General features: G+C 46.9%; 3 protein-coding genes and 1 non-coding gene across 4 annotated transcripts; 2 read left to right on the forward strand and 2 right to left on the reverse strand. All coding sequences in view use genetic code 12, as the record gives it.

Moving 5' to 3' along the window:
* Window positions 1-245: 245 nt before the first annotated feature.
* On the reverse strand, window positions 246-5,972 carry SEC7 (Arf family guanine nucleotide exchange factor; the record flags this gene model as incomplete). The annotated part of the gene is made up of 1 exon (XM_002615233.2): window positions 246-5,972. One exon carries the CDS (start codon window positions 5,970-5,972, stop codon window positions 246-248), a length of 5,727 nt encoding a protein of 1,908 aa, XP_002615279.2.
* A 1,052-nt stretch (window positions 5,973-7,024) lies between these two features.
* On the reverse strand, window positions 7,025-12,667 carry FAS2 (trifunctional fatty acid synthase subunit; the record flags this gene model as incomplete). Its single annotated transcript, XM_002615232.2, has 1 exon — window positions 7,025-12,667. One exon carries the CDS (start codon window positions 12,665-12,667, stop codon window positions 7,025-7,027), a length of 5,643 nt encoding a protein of 1,880 aa, XP_002615278.2.
* A 1,879-nt stretch (window positions 12,668-14,546) lies between these two features.
* FOB63_005600 lies at window positions 14,547-14,617 on the forward strand. The gene has a single exon. It is a non-coding gene; the product is annotated as a tRNA-Gly (tRNA).
* Window positions 14,618-15,001: 384 nt separating this feature from the next.
* On the forward strand, window positions 15,002-17,035 carry FOB63_003628 (uncharacterized protein; the record flags this gene model as incomplete). The annotated part of the gene is made up of 1 exon (XM_002615231.2): window positions 15,002-17,035. One exon carries the CDS (start codon window positions 15,002-15,004, stop codon window positions 17,033-17,035), a length of 2,034 nt encoding a protein of 677 aa, XP_002615277.2.
* Window positions 17,036-17,065: the final 30 nt, after the last annotated feature.

The raw sequence follows: 17,065 nt of genomic DNA on the forward strand, positions 1-17,065 counted from the left end.
TATAGAAGCTTAGAATGCCTTGATAGATCTTGCAATTAATTTTGGATTTTTGCCTTGCTCTTGATATTTCTACTGTATCTCTTTCTCTACTTCATCTGTTTTTCACTTCATCTGCTTCTCTATTTCATTGGTTTCTCTGCTTCCTACTCTTGTCTATTCTCTACTCTTCCCTCTGTCGTGTCTTTCCGGTCTTATGTTCACGCATTGCATTTATTGTACATTATATTGCTTGCTGCTTTGCTGGGCTAGCGCACAAAAGCATCTCCCACCCGGCTCAAAAACATCTGGATCCCCTTGCGTAAGTCCGTGCTCAAGCCCCGGTCGAATAACTTAAGCGTAAGCGTAAACATATTAGGAGCATACTGCGCAAAGTCGTCTTCATCCAACTCCACGTAGCCTTGGAAAATCTCGATGATCACAGGCCTCCACGTGGTGATGCTCTTCTGCAGATTCACCTCGTCAAAGCCCGAAAACCGCTCCACAATCAACTCGCAGATCGGAACAACGGATACAAGAACATACGCTTTGGCCTGTTTCTCGCGCGACTTGTCTCTGTCGCAGTACAAGCGGAACATAATGTTCAAGAACACGGCCGACGACATACTTTCTTGCTTCAACAAGTTAGGAAGGCGCTCAATGACGCCCGAGTTCCAAAGCCGCACCCGCAAATCGTAGTCTTCGTTGAACGCCTTGGCAAACTGGTAACTATCCAAAAGAAGATTGGCAAACTTCATAAGTTGTTCGTGGGGAATGGCATCGTAGAATGCTTCATTCACCGACAAGTCCAGCAACATTTCAATCATCAATAATTGCAAGACACACTTCACCACAATAGATGATTTTTTGCTGCTTCCCTCACTGTCTGATTGGTTCACCGTGCTGTCGGAGTCTCTTCTTTGCGTCTTCAATGGGTCTAACTCAAACAACTCATTTGCCGTTGTCAACTCAAATAACGTCTTGAATGCTCTAACAACTTCGTCCCATTGGTTCTCATCAAATCTGGCCGCGTTTTGAACAACAAAATCGTACAAGCATGACTTTCCTGTTCTCGCAATTGTATCGTTCTCCTGACAAACACAATTGATCAAAAGATTTAGAAACTCTTCAAGCAATGGTGTGAGTTGCTTGAAGTAGTGAGTGAACAAAGATACCATGCTGTTTAATGCTTGGATTAATGTCGTCAGAACCCAGAAAGAGAGTTTGTCCTTTTCGCTAGTACTGTTGCTTGGGTTAAATTCATCTTCGTATTTCAATTCCCATGGGTTGGACAAGACGCCAAAGATCGGTGCTAGCAACTTGTGGTAAACCAAATCCCAGAAATCAGCTTCAAAGTGTTCTCCATACTTGAGCAAAATATCGAAAAATTGCGTAAGCGTTTTGGACCGAACCTCCAACTCTCCCGACATGATGATATCATAAAAGCCAAACAAGATCGGAAACCAAAGCTTGCTCAAATATTCGGATCTCTCGCCATCTTCACGAATAGTTATGGTCTTCTCTTGTTCTATGGTGTACTTTGCAATCTGTACAATCAACTTGGACAAAACTTCAAGCGACAATAAACTGACCTTCTGAAAACGCTCGTTCTTAGCAAATTCCGTGAAACAAGAAGCCAACTCCGCAAACGAGTCCTGTGTTCTCACTTCATCACAATATTCTTTATTTATTGTGAACGCCATTTTGTACGCTTTGGTAACGATGCTCTCCTTGCGTTCTTTCGCTGCTGCAATCAAAACGCCAAAGATGGCTTTCCAACCCGACTTGATTTTGTCAGCCTTCGCCATCATCATATTGTTGATGCACTCAAGCACCATGTCCTTGACATCATATGCATCGTTATTTATGAAAATGTGTTCGAACGGTTTCAAGAATTCCTTTTGAAACTTGAAGTGAGACAACTCGTCGATGTCCAAAAAGCGCATTGAAAGCTGGCGAAGGGAATCTAATGCAAAGAACGAAACAGCAACGTTCCTGTTGCAGCCCACCACATTGAAAATCTCTCCCATGACAGACCACAATTGCGACCACTCCAAACGAATTCTGCTCATGTTGTAGTAACATATGTCCACAACTTTCTGCAAAGAAAACATCCTTGGGTTAGCCGATTGGCCTGAAGATTCGATTTCTTCAGATGCGACTTCACTCAAGGCCTCCACAAAATCTTGAATAGCTTCACCCGTCAATTCGGCACTGTTGGTGAAAACTTTATCCATTGCAACGCCAAGTGCTGTACGGTTTAAAAGAGAGGCTGCCTCAGCTGACAAGTGCTGGTTGTGGAACTTGTTTGCTGCAGTTTGGAATGTGCTTTCCTTCGTAGCAAACAGGAAGAAACCCGTAGGCGCAGAAGAAGAGCTTTCAAGCGAGCTTCTGTTTACCAATTTTGCCGTAGAGAGATCTGGAATCGAATCTTGGTCCACACCTTGTGCAATCAACTGCAAACGCTCGAGCTGAGAAATCGACGTCAAAATATCAATCCAAGACTTTTGTAAGTAATTACCTTCAGAAACAGCCACATCAAGCATGATGTATATGGCAGCAATGTTCTTTTGTTTGATGTCCTCGATGTTATTCAAATTCTGGAACTGGACCAATGCTCGAATAAAAGACCGTTTAGCGTACTGCAATTCAAACATGCATGAGATTCTGATAGACAACTTTATGCCCTCTAAGCACAAATTTGTCACATCTTCGTCATCAAATTCTTTGAATGGAGCAGTAAGTCCTGCCAAAATCGACATCCACACCGTGTCGAAAATCGACCGAACGTGATGAACATGCGATGCCGCGTGGAACACGTTTGCATCTTCGGAACGCAATTTCTTGCCCAAGCTTTTCACCAACTTTTCTGTTTTAGTCGACATCTCTTTCGACGCGTGCATGTAGGCTTCTCTAGTCAAGTCTCGGCCGCCGAAAAAACCGGTTGGTCCGCTTGAAACCGCCTGTTCGCCAGCCAAAAGAGCTGCATGCTGTTCAGACTGCAACTTGATTTCATTGCGCTGAATCTCGTAGTAAATGTTCTCCAAGAGCTCACGAGGTAAGTCTTTTCCATCGTCTATTCCGGCGTTGTTCGCCACAAAGTTGTCCACAGTCATTCTGTTTTTCACTTGGGGCGAATGCTGGTCTGTATTGAGCATTACTGTCGAGTATGCCAACACATAGGCAGCATCAGCATTGGTGAACACCCCTGGGTTGCCAAGCACATAGCGCTCCGCGAACTTCAACATGAATCTGTCGATTTTCTGCGATTCACCCGGCAAACGGAACGCCTGAAGGAAAGTACGCATGGCATCAGTAAATAGAGTGTTGCGGAAGTCCATTTGGTCCACAAACTCGTGCATGATAGCGACGTTGCGGTCGTGGCCTTCTCCCAAGTATTCGCCCATGGCAGCTTTATCCAAAGCATCACATTCGAGCAAGAAAACAGCAATGTCACGGGGACTATCTGACGGGATAAAGCCGTGCTCAATAAAGTAGGCCACACCCTTCTTGGGCTTGACATTGAACTGGCGTACGCCTTCCAAGAATGCCTTCTTGCGCTGCTTCTGTGTTTCAAACTGTTCAGGTGCATCTGGGTCCGAGGGTTCTTGCACCGAGTTCAGCCCAACGAAAGAAGCATTGCGCGACGTAGATCGGCTCGGTAACAGCGATGCTGATCCTTTGACTACCGACATGCGTTTTGAGGAGAGACCTTTTTGGGCCCACAGATGGAGCGAGCGCAAAAACGCCACCGAGCAGCTGAGAGACGTCATTTTCATGGCGTACTCCAACGGGAAGCTAGCGTAAATCTCTGGTTCGGGTGGACGAGAAGACATCGTGGACGAGGTTAAGTTGGCGATCTTGCTCACGTCGTATAGAGAAATGCCGTTGCGCTTATTTTCTCTGTAGGCCAATTTTTGGGCAGGCAGAACTTCTACGCGGGCCAAAGATAAGCGGGTCAAGTAGTCAATGAGCTTCTCACAGATGTTTGGCTGTGCGCTGTCGCAGTCGTAGTTCAAGTAAAACTCAATGATGCAACGCGAATCATTGCACAAGCGTTCCATCACCGAAAGCAAGTAGCGTTTCTGGTGGGCCGTGGACGTTTTCATTTCCGCCACAGGGAAGTAGATTTGCTCCCAGAACACGGGGATTTCCATCTTGAATTCGGAGCGGAGGTTGGCCAACAAAAGCCAGAAGATCTCCAACGACAACTCGAAAACGGGGGCCAAGGGCGACGCAGCGTTGCGGATAAGAGCCTGGCACAAGTACAGTCTCACAGCATCAATCAAACACGTCTGGTCGTCGGACCCAGCCAGAAGAATCACCACGTGCTTGCTCAAGAAGATGTCAATGTTGTTCTTCAAGATGGTGTGAATCACATGCAACGAGAGCAACTTGGACCGCACCAGGTGTGAGCGCATGTCAACATTGTCTGTGTCCAAGTCCTTGACCGAGAGCTTGCACATGGCTCGGAAGATAAGAAAGGCATCTTTCACTGCGAGATCAGCATCTTTCTCCAGCGCCAGGTTTGCTTCTGCCACTCTTTGGCCGTCGCCGCTGTCTCCGCCTTCCAAGTTGGCGAGAGTCACGGGAGCAGATACCTTTGGCTTTGCGGTTTTCTGTGCTGCGTCGTTCGAATCGCTTGTCCCGTTTGCGTCGCTCGTTTCATTGGCGCTTTCGGATGCTGCTTCCGTTTCGGACGCTTCTGTGCCTTCAGAGAGGCTTCTCTCCTTCTCTTTTTCGCCCACACGGCCGAAAATGGCCCCAATGACCTGCGTCAACGTTCCCTGTGCCACTTGCTGGTTGCGGGGCGACAAGGAGAAGATGAAAACATTGTAGATTTGACGAACCGCTTTCAAAAGCGATGCTCCATGCGTAGGCATGAGTAGAATACTGTGCATGAGTGCTCGGACAACTTGCATCTCCACGTCCGGATCAGTTCCTTCGCCTTCGAAACACGCGGCGATCACCTCTACAGACAGATCTGTGAGAGCCACGCGATCGCTCTCGTCCTCGAAAATGGCATAGTCGAAAAGTTTGGCGAAAAGATCCACTGCCTGCGACCGAAGCGCACTGGATCCCGATTCACAGGCCAACTTCAACGCTTCGAATATGACATGTGGGTCTCGTGACGCCGAGTTGTCGAGCAGCGCCACGGCCCTTTCTGTGGCCGAGCGAAGACGCTCATTTTTGCTGGCTTCGCGGCTCGAGCCAATGCCTTCAAGCGACTTCTTGAAGATCTGGTAGTTTTCCACTTTGGCAAGCGGGCGCCGCGAGTCGACACTTGGGCGACTCGTCGAGGCTTTCCTGCCAGAGCCGGCAACAGAAACGATCGAGCTATTGGAGATCGACGTATTACGCGAGCCCCGCGTATCTGCGTCTGCTGAAAGAGTGCCATTGGCGTTTTCCTTTTCCGGTCCCGCAGGCTCATCATGTGGTTTGGTCTCTGCCTGTTCGTCGGTGACTTTTATCTGGATTTGAGCTTCATTGTGGGAGTCGGCGTGAGAATTGTCAGTGGCGCCATTCTGGGGAGAATGTTCCGTCTTCTGGGCCTCTTCGGGCTCTTGAGGAGCCTCTGGTTCTTGTGCCGACTTTGAATCTTGGGACAGGTCTTTTGGTGGGTCTTGAAACTGCTCTTTTGGTGAATCTGGAGACTGCTCTTTAGGCTCTTCGGCTTCCTTCTCTTCGTCTTTTTCTTCGGCTTCCTTCTCGGACGTCTCAGAAGTTGCAGGGATCTCCGCCTCTGTGGCATTCTCCGCCTCTATGGCCTTTTCCGTCTCGTTGTCCTTGGATCCATTGTTTGTTTCTTCGGCACCGCCGCCGTTCTCCGTCTCGTCCTTGTCCTCTGCCGCCTCGTTTTCTCTGCTCTTTTCTTCTTTCTCGTCTTTCGGCACCTCGCCTACGCCATTCGGCGCGGAAACATCACATTCCGTTGAAGGTGAGACTCCGCCTGGATTATCTTCACTCAGCGTGGCGATACCTGGGTCCTGACTCATTTTTACCGGCCTTTTAGAATCAATCGCAATGGCTCGACCAGGAATGATTGTGTTCTGTCTTGGTGATGTCGGACCTAAAATGGTTTAGTATGCCTTGTCTTCAACGTTTACGGTGCGATAACTGGGTGGGGTCCTGCACCCAGGCGGCCCGATCTGGACATAGCCAGTATGGATGAAGAGGAAAAAAATTAAGTATATGAAAGTATTTGTAAGAGAATGAAAATGGAAAATATAATGTGTGAACGACGAAATACAATGTGGTTGCGCAAATGTTCATCTCAATTGTATGCTATTCTGTAGTTGTATGCTCGAAAATGTACCGCAGGTCGGATTTTATTGATTGGTCTCGCTTTGAAACTACTTCAGTAGTTGCAACAGCTAGCGACTTTGGCTAGAATTAGGAAAAAAAAAATAATAGTAAATATTACATGCTACTATTAACTTAGCTATCAGAAGACTGCAGGACTTAGCACTATGAGTTTTTCTTGGTCTGCCAGCTTGTTCAAGACAAGGTCCGCTAATAAGAATGCTAGCGAAGTAATCAGATGAGCAACCTAATGGTTCAATCAGATTGTTAGTGGTTCAAATTTCAATTGATTCTTTGATGGCATCTCAAGTTGAACGGTATATTTGAACATGCTATCAAATCTTCAACGATGTAATCTATTTAAATGCGATGAAAACAGCTCGGTCTGACCAGAAACCAAAATATCTCTGGAGTATGAAATAATGATAGAGACGAGATCATGGAAAGTGAATATTCACCGTACCGCAAGTGAACAAAGTGGACCATTGTTGTATTTTTGAACGGTATTTTCTACGGAATACAGGAGCAGTATATAGAAATTCGAAATCACAAAAGTTCGTAGCATGAAATCGTCCAAAATTCACAACCTTAATTCGTTCACACTTGCTTATACCACGAGAAGATCACAGCTTTAACTTGTCAGCCTGATAACAACCTCATTGAAACACTTATCTCACAATCCCTACGAACTTTTCTCTCTTAGCTTAAATATATTTCTAGACTATTCACTATAATCTCGAGCTAATCAAAACTCGCTCAAAGCGACAGCAGTAGCTTGGAAGTCGTCGTGGGAAATCGACACACTAACGTTCTTCACACCAGCCTTGGCAGCAGCCTCCTTAGCAGATCCGTTCAACACAACCTTTGGAGCACCGTTGCTGTCACGAACAATCTCAATGTCCTTCAAAGAAGCACCAGCACCTTGAGACTTGACACCCAAAGCCTTGAAGACAGCTTCCTTGGCCGACCAAGTGCCTGTGAAAGACGCTTGTGGGAAAGGAGACTTCGAGGCGTACTCAACTTCAGCAGAAGTGAAGTTTCTCTCAACAAAAGTCTCGTTTTCCAAGTTCAAAGATGAAAGCAACTCCACGTCCACACCAACACCCTTGGAACCCTTGTTCAAAGAGCTTAAGGCCTTGGAAGTGGCGTCAGAAATAGAAGAGACGTAGCTCTTGTTCGACTGAACACCCTTCTTGCTGAAAACAAGGCCAGTCTTGCTCTCCTCAACACGTGCCAATGGGTCCAAGTACACAGGTTGCTCCAACTCATCAGCGTATGGAGCCTTGTCCTTAGCCACAAACATGGTGTTACGGGTGATGGCGTTGTGCATGTATCTGTAGGCTCTCTTGTTTCTGGAGCTGACTCTGGAAGCGTAGTCCTCGTAGGAGTTCTTGTCCAAAACAGCAAACAAGTAATCAGGGTGAACAGCGACGGCTTGAGCACCCTTCTGACCGAAACCGAAAGAGGTGACAGACACAGCCTTGATACCGTCGGTTTGGATGGATCTGGATGGGTACAACACGTACTCAAAGTCCTCCATGACCTTGTCAACATTGTCAGCGTTTCTGTTACCTGGAACAATACCACTGTTCAAGATTTGGATGGCACCGTTCAACATCCAAGCACCAGCAGCACCCTTAGGGTGACCAGTCAAGTACTTCTGGAAGACACCAAACACTGGGTTACCTTCGCTTCTGCCCAAGTGCTTCATCATGGAGTTGATGGTGGCAGACTCATTCTTATCGTTGGCCTTAGTAGAAGTACCGTGGAAGGAAGCAACACCCAAGTCATCGATGGTCAAACCGAAGGCGGCCAAAGAACCTCTCAATGGAGCAATTCTAGGGTCGTTCTTGTAGAAGAAGTTACCCCACTGCTTCTTGGCATCAGCGGCTTGTCTCTTGGCCTCACGGCGGATTTCTTCGGTTCTCTCACGCATGAACTCAGAAACGGAGAAGTCAGCACCAAACTCTTCCTTGGCCAACTCAGCTTCCTCAGACAAGTACTCGATTTCGGAAGCCTCCCAAGCACCAATTTGCTCCAATCTCTTCTTCAATTGTCTGCTTCTGTACTTAACGTTCATCATGGCAGATGGGTACTTCAAGTCACCGTGGTGCTCACGGGCAGTGGTCAAAATACCCTTACCTGGAGCAGGCACAGATCTACCGATCTTATCGGTGGCAGTGGCAGTCATGGCCAAAACAGCGTAGATTGGAACACCCATCTTGATGGCCAAGTCTGCGGTCATGATAACCTGGATACCAGAACCTTGAGCCTCCATGAAACCGTTTCTGGTGGTGGTGGCTGGTCTGGACATTTCCGAAGGAGTTCTGCCATGGGCAAACTCGTCAACAGCATTGGAAGTGGCGTTCATGTTAGCGAACTCATACGAGCCTTCCTCTTGGAAGTCATCGTAACCACCAACGATACACACCTTAGCCTTTCCAGACAAGATGGTCTCGATACCGGTGTCAACAGACTCGACAGCAGTGGCACATGCACCAACTGGAGTCTTGATAGGACCGGAAGAGGACAACAACAACATGTTCACCCAAGCAGACATGGTGTTGATGAAAGACTCTTGCAAAATATCATTTTGCACTGGTCTGTCCGAGTATCTGTCCTTGAACATACCTCTCAAGGCAGAAACACCACCCATACCAGAACCAGAACAGTTACCAACTTCGGAAACGTGGACATACTTGTAGAATTCGTATGGGTCGGTAATACCAGCAGCCAACAAGGCTTCCACAGTAGAAACCAACACGAACAAGGTGATAGGGTCAACTTGCGAGATGGTGTCCTCTGGAATACCGTAGTTCTTAGCGTTCCAGCCCGTTGGGATTTGACCAGCAACCAATCTGTCGAATCTCAAGGCCTTTGGAACAAACAAAGTGGCACCCTTCAAAATCTTAACGGTGTATTCTCCAGACTCTTCAATCTCGAAAATCTCACACTTGTCGCCATGTTGGTGCTTGTATTGCTCAGCAGTCTCCTTAGAAGCTTCAAAGGGCTCCAAGTCGTGTTGAATAACAACTTCTTGAATCATTTGCTTCTTCTTAGGATCGTAGCCGTCAAACAATTCAGGCTCAATGAGACGGATACCGGAATGCTCCAAGATTTCTTCCTCGTACTTGGCCTTGATGTCCTTGTCCTCAACTGGTTGTTGAGTCTTGGCATCCACCCAGCCGGAGTATGGCTTACCCTTCAAGTTACCGTTGTGGTACTTGATCAAGCCCATAATCCAGGCCATCTCAATACAACCTTCAAGAGAGAATTCACCGTAAGCTTCCATCTCCCATCTGGTTCTGGCGTTACCCCATGGACCAACTTCGGAGAAACCAGTGACAACAATGACAGATTCCAAGTCCAACATGTTCTCCATGTCTGGGGAAATCTTCTTGATCTCCTCGTATGGCTTCATGTCAGGGAAAGCGAAAGTCATGTTAGCTCTTGGTTGGACGCTAACCTTGCTGTAGTTAGCATCGACGTTGTCACCGTGAACAACCTTTTGTTCGATGGCATTTTCGATGGAAACAGCTCTTCTAACGTCAGCATTTTCAACCAAGTCAGATCTCAACTTGGAGGTGAACTCCTTCAAGTTGTCAATGAACTGCAAACCACCGTTCAAGTCGGCCATGACAGGTTGCTCCTGGCACAAGTTGACAACTTCTGGAGTCAACAAACCCAAGATGTTGAAAGCCATCTCCTTCTGGGAGAAGGTTCTCACACCCACCTTTTCAATGCCCTCAGCAATGATGTTGTTGGCACTCATCAAACCAGTACCTCTAGTCCAACCAATGATGGCACCACAAATGGTCAACTTGGTCGACCAGTCTTCAGAGTACCATCTGTTGAACAAGGTTTCCAAAGAGATCTTGGATTCGGAGTACAAACCATCGAAACCGAAGGTACCGTGGTTAGGAGAAAGAGGCAAGATCACTTGAGCTGGTCTAGTGTCAGTGGTCTTCTTGGCCTTGACAGCACCCAACATTCTCAACAAGTTGGTCAACATAATTCTGTGGGCCAACTCGGACTTGGAGTCGATGTTGTCCAAACCATTGCCGTTTTCAGGAATGGCAGCGAATGGAATGATGGCATCCAAGTCCCAACCCAAACCTTCCTTGGTGTCGTAGATGTAGGAGATCAAAGCGTCAACATCTTGCTTGGAACCCTGGTTGAAAGGCACAACAATCAAAGTGGAGCCGGCAGCACCGTATCTGGAGTACATGGCCTGGTAGTACTCAGTAACCTTCTTGGAGAAACGGGAAGTGGTGACAACAACCTTAGCACCACCAGAAATCAAACCTTGCAAAATTTCGGCACCAATGGAGCCAGCACCGGCACCAGTGACCAAAACGTGCTTGTCCTTGAAAGTCAAACCGTTGACAGCACCGCTTTCCAAACCGTCCAAGTACATGGAAGACAACTTGTGGTCGAACTCCCAACCGTTCTTGCCCTTCTTCTGGAGGTTCAAGAATGGGATGGTTTGTGGTGGGATGGTAGAGGAAACAGGTTGCAAGATAGAGGTCTTGTCTGGCAAAGAGGCGATCTCGTCGTCGGAAGAAGCGGAGGTTTCCTCTTCGTCAGTAGAAGATGAGCTGGTCTGGTGTTGCAAGGCAGTCTTGGTGGCCTGAGCAGTCTCAATTTCCTTGCTCTCTTCCAAGAACTCAACCAATTGAGAGTACAACTTGTCGAGCTCGACCTTGGTGTTCTTCGACACAGTGGCCTGCTTGGAAATGGCCTGGTAAACGCGGGACAAGTCCTCTTGGATAGTAGGCTGGACTTGCTTGGTCATGGAGCCACCTTGGGCCATCTCGTACACGTATTGCTCGAACTTGCGAACAGATTCCTTGTTGGCCTCTTCGTAGACAATGTTACCCTTGGAGTCAACAGTAGTCTTAGGACCGGTGATTCTGGACACATCCTTGTACACTGGGTCCACGTCCATGACCTGCTTACAGTTGTCAATCAACTGCTGGCCCAATCTACGGGCCAACTGGTAGGTTTCACCCTTGTACTCTGGAGTGTGGTCAATGTGATACTGCATGAACTTGATCAAAGTTGGCGATGCTCTGTTCATGATTTGGATACATTGGTTGATGGTTTCACGGTCGACGGAGGTCAACTTGCCGAAAATGATGTCAAAGTACATGGACAAGACATCTTGACGGGCCCAGTTCCAGTAGGAGTCGTAGGTTCTAGCCTTCAAAGAGGAAAAGATTGGCTTGATACCCTTAGCGTAGAACTCGCCGTGCTCAGCCTCCCACAAGTCAAGCTCCTTCTGCAACAATACAGACGCTTCCTTTTCCTTGATGAACGACTTGGCACCCTTGTTCAAGTCCACTTGCAAGTATCTGGCCAACACTTCCAACTGTTGTCTGGCCAAGGTCTTGCTTTCGGCGCTCAAAGCGTCCAAAGCAGCGCTGTCGATAACGGCGCCGCCAGCAGCGGCTCCACCGCTTGCAGCAGAGGCCGAAGACAAGGAGATTCCGGCGGAGGAGGCGTATTTCTGGGCCACGGAGTCCAAAAACTCCTTGGCTTCAGCGTCAGAGCCCAAACGAGATGGTGGCTCGTTGACCAATGCCATCAACAAGACCGAGTCCTGTCTGCCGGAGCCCAAACCGAATCTGGTTTCCAAATACTTTCTGGCCACGGTGATGGAGAAACCACCAGGCATTTTCGACGACATCAAACGGCCAATCAAGGACAGAGACGTCTTACCCAACAGGCCGTTAAAGGTGTCTTGGAACTGTTCGGCCAATTCTTCCAATGGAGTGTCTTCTGGCTTATCTGGGGTCGAACCGAATTCTTTACCCAAGTCACCCAAAATCTCGTTTTGCACGGTGGACTTACCGTTGACCAAGTCCTTGATGGCCTTGCTCATAGGCACGCCTTCCAATGGCTTCTTCAACTTCTGAGCAACCAAAACGTGCAAAAGAAGCGACGCCTTGACTGGCTCGTCAGAAATCGAAGCGGCTGGACCAGCTGGAGCGGCAGCTGGGGCGGCTGGAGCGGCGGCTGGAGCAGCAGCAGCAGGAGCAGGAGCGGCAGCAGCAGGAGCGGCAGCAGCAGCTGGCTCTTCTTTGGCTGGGGGCGCGAGGTCGGCAGGATCTGGCGTGTAATAAATCTCCTTGGCGTCTTTGGCGTAACACAAAACCTGGCGCTGCAAAGACAAAGCAGCATCGTAGGACTCGTACTTGGCCTTGATGGTTCTGGAGGCCATACCGGCCAAAGTTGGCGAAGGACCGATTTCCACAACACGTTCAGTATTGTGTTCTTTCAAAAAGACATCTTGGGTCTCGATCCATCTGACGGGCGAGGCAAATTGGTAGGCCAACAATTCTGTCAACAACACGTGCGAAAGCTCTTGTTCGATTTCAGGTCTCATGGTGTGAATTAGGAAAACGACAACAGCGCTGGAAAAGAAGAAGGAAGAGGCCTGGTGAGATATATAGCCTGCAATTTGTGCAGGACGCGGTTGGGAGTTTTAGATGTTGGGTGCGAAATGTTGGCAGGATCAAGAGGCTCTGTTTGGGGGTACGGGTGTATTGAGTGCAGAGCAAAATGGCCTTTTTCAACAAATGCAGTCCGAACAAAAATATCATTAGCTTCATGAATATTTACTAATGATTATTTTTTCATTCGAACTGGCAAAATACCTTGTGTGGCTTTGCAGAGTATTTTATTGACTTTTGGATTGAATTAATTTGACAGTCTAGATTTTTGGAGATTTGCTTGAATCTGTCAACAATGCTCCATTCAGTCAAAGGAATATTTCAATGAGAAAACGGAGTAGACTACACGGAAAACTGAAAGTTCAAATAAATTTGAGCAGCAAACTTTTCATATTGGACAAGAACAAATATGCTCGATGAAGCTTTGAACATGATTCACAAAGCTTTAAACATGATTCACAAAGCTTAATCATGATTCACAAAGCTTTGAACATGATCATATGCGACTATTAACCACAACCAGTGGTCTTTCTGCATTCTTTCGAGGGAATGTGCCATTCCTACTGTATTTGGGATGTGAATAAACATAAAAGTTTTCACCGTTTCTGATGTGAAACATCTTTTGTTGTTTCTTTGAGCCTGTAGGAATATTTATCAGGTCAATTGATGTGTCGAACTGAAGACCATTCAAAGACTCAATTCGAAAAGGACAACTCAAATTTCATTCAAAGAAAGATTCAATTCGAAAAAGACAACAAAGTTCATGCAAAAAAGCCTTTGAGAGACGGAACTTCGATAAAAACATTCGTTCGTGATAATGCTTGTACAAGAATCTACAGTGGACTGAACAATTCAGCTGGCGAAAAAAGTATCATGTCGCATCCGCATATTTGCACTAAAGAGGTTCAAGTCGAGAACTCTAAATGAAGAGAAACCAACAAAAAAGTGCCCTAAGAAAATAAGCAAACAAGTATAATAATGAAAATATAAGTACTAATAATCAAATTACAACTAATAATGAAAATACAAGAAGACAAAAATGCTAAGAACACAATCTTCCCTTTGGTGGCCTGCATACACATGTTACCCGCCTCGCACTATATAAGGCTAGCTCGATCCGGTTTTTTTTTTCTCATCAATACACGTTTTCTGCAAAAAAGCGTAGAAATTCCAACGCGTATGCCTTCTCGTTTGCCCTGGAGTATTCGTTTACTTTCAGTTTAAACTGGCCCAGGAGAACACTTTCGCAGTTGGAAGAAAAATCGAGTTCACCTCCACCCTGTCTGACAGCTCTTGAAGCATATATGTCGCTGCAGGACTATTAAAGTGATCCATATCTTGTACTTTTTCTTTCTATTTCCCAGTAATGTGCTGAATGTACTATTGTACTGAGTATGCCTAGATTTTGATAGTGAACCCAAAGGGAAAGTAGATATGAGAAATCTGCTACCTTTTGGGACAGGTCGATAGATGTCAGCCAACCTTATTATGCTGTTAGTTCTTACCAAAGTCCTTCACCCACTTCAATCTCAACTCTAGAGGTCAAATTTTCAAAGCAGTCGATTTAATCTTTCTTCAAGAGCTTCGACAAAGACGCCAATTTTGACAGGAATGACAAGATGCACTTTAGCCTCACTGGACTCTACTGATGTACTTGCCGGCTCTCGTCTAATTCAAACACCAGAAGAACGCTTGTTGTTCCTAAAATTCAATCGGCAGAAATTAACGGTCTGGGAATCTGACCATTATAACTTGATTCTCGATTAGTCTTTCTCTGACATTATTTTCCCCCCCTCACAACACTCATCCGAAGCGCAAGTGGTTTAGTGGTAAAATCCAACGTTGCCATCGTTGGGCCCCCGGTTCGATTCCGGGCTTGCGCATTCTTTTTTGACTTTTTCTGGAACTGATAGGCGATACGGGCCTGCAGGGTAATGCAGGATACGTATCGCCTTCTTATCGCCTCAGTCACACACCATAAACACGCCTCCAAAAAAAGAATCAACCGATCCAAAAAAGTCAAACAAGTCCAATTCTTGCAAAATATAATCCGGTTCTGTGATCCGGAGCCATTGTTATTCTCATACCCACTTCTTTTTTGGCACAACGTCCAGTCATGATTCAGGATACTAAATTGATCAAAGTGTATGTGTTTAGTCCTTTGTGATACCCATTGAATACTGACACCTAGCCTTACCAATCCGCGCCGAGGTCAGCAATTGGGCACGTCGGCGGCGTCGTGGCAGAAGCTTAAGCTGGCGGCTAACATGGAGACATGGAAAAATGGCGAAGAAGTTGCAAAAGACGGCAAGATTCCGCAGGAGAGGAAGGCGGCCAGGATGGTTGAGCAAGGTCCGAGAGGCGACCTCCATGTCTGGTACGCTGAGCAGCATGTGTACGAGCACTGGGACTGGAAGAAAGTCAAGAAGTACGAAAAGGGCAAGGACGAACAGGGGCTTGTGGCGTATTACGGCGACCCGTATCGTGATAACGAGCTGGTCTCCGAGGAAGAGTTGGTGTTGATGACGCAGTGTGAGTTCCCGAATCGAGAAATGTTGGCCATGAAGGTCTACTGTGACGGCTTGCACTCGCTTTTGATTCTCGTGTACAAGGACATCGAGAAAGACAACACTTTTGCCGAAATCCGCAGCAAATGGGGTGTTCACAGACAGAGTTTTCCCATATACATGCGTGGCAATCTTCTGATCAAAGTGGGCAAGCCTTATGTGGCTTTTGGCTCTTCCGAGGGATACGTCTACGTGTACAAAGTGGACGTGCTGCTCGACGCTCCACTCCGGCGAGCAAACGTGGGCGGGCCCCACTCGCGGGTGTTTCATAATTTTATTCTGTTCAACGCAGGCCACGAGATATCTTCTCATTTGCAAGAGGGTCAGGTGGTATTCAAAACTGCCCTTTTTGACCACGAGCCTCTTTTCGATATTGTTGGCAGCTGGTTGGTCTACTGTCCGACAAAGAAGGAAGTACAGTACCATAAGCAGATGCATTCTGAAAATTCCAATCTGACTACCAAATCTTCAAGCTTGTATACACCGACCAAGCTTCCTTCCTCCGGCCCACTCCTCAGCCGCGTCTTGTCCTCTGTCTCTAACACTGCTGCTGATAAGCTTTTCAAGCTTTCGGATCTCGGAACCAAAAAGGTCCACAGCTACTTGAAGAAAAAGGATAATATTATCGATAAGGATGTGTCGCTTCACTCGCTTAGTTCCAGCATTGGCGACGCATTTTTTTCCACGGTGGACACCCTCAAGAAACAGGCACGGGCATATGGCGAAAATGAGGTTATCCATGTGATTGACATTGCAAATGGGCAAACCATGGCACTTTTCAAGCCGCCGGGCGGCGTGCTGCATCTTTCTCTAAGCCCTTATGACTTACATTTGGTCCATGCAAGCCTCAAAGGCGATAATCTTTACATGTGGGATCTTTGTAAATTACCCAAAGAAGTTTCTTTGGTGGGGAAATTTATGCGAGGGAAAACCAGCGCCAGCATCCAAGACTTGGTATGGTTTGTCAACGACAACAATACAGAGAATCTACGAGGAACCAACTTTGGCTTTGGCTGTATCACAAAAAGATCGGGCTCCGTCCACTGGTACAATGTTAATTATCTTTCTGGGGGAAACGAAGCAAATTACCCCAATTCATTTGACGAGACCAGTCCGAATATCCCTGGAAAAAACCAGTTTTCGGACTCGTGGATTTTGCCCTCGGCCAAAGCTATCAAATTCTTGAAACTTCCTGGTTGTGCAAATGTGCCTGGCGACTTGACCCAAGCACAGCACAATGGGTCGATGTGGAGGCATAGAAAAACAGGACTCGTACAGCTTGCATTTATGGATGCGGAGAATAACTTACGTCTCGTCTCGCCCTTAAATGGGAGCCACACATTCAAGTATGTCTTGCCAAAGTCTCTGGTGTCACTAGTCGCAGGCTTAGAAAGTAAGTTAGTGGACCCATGGGCCCCGCTAATTGACCCAACACCTATAGCGAAGATGAATGATGAGACGCCTTTGTCGATGGCAGAGATTGAAACGGCTGCCCCATATTTAAGCTTCATCCACGACAAGGGAATCGAGTTTGCTACATATGATTTTGGCGACGAAGGCGACGCCAAGCTCTTTGATCTCTTTCAAGATTTTGGAATGGAAGTGCCTGTATGTCCGTTGGATGTTCCTTCCCATGTTGAGCTGAGATCAGCACTGGGGTTATGGGAAAACGACAACAGTGCGTCGTTTTTGGCGTCGAGTTCAACATCCACGAACGAAGAGTCGGCGGTCTAACCAGCCACAGCAAAAAGAAAAAAAAAATTC

Source organism: Clavispora lusitaniae (assembly GCF_014636115.1).
Source record: "Clavispora lusitaniae strain FDAARGOS_655 chromosome Unknown tig00000105_pilon, whole genome shotgun sequence".
Classification (NCBI taxonomy): Eukaryota; Fungi; Ascomycota; class Pichiomycetes; order Serinales; family Metschnikowiaceae; genus Clavispora; species Clavispora lusitaniae.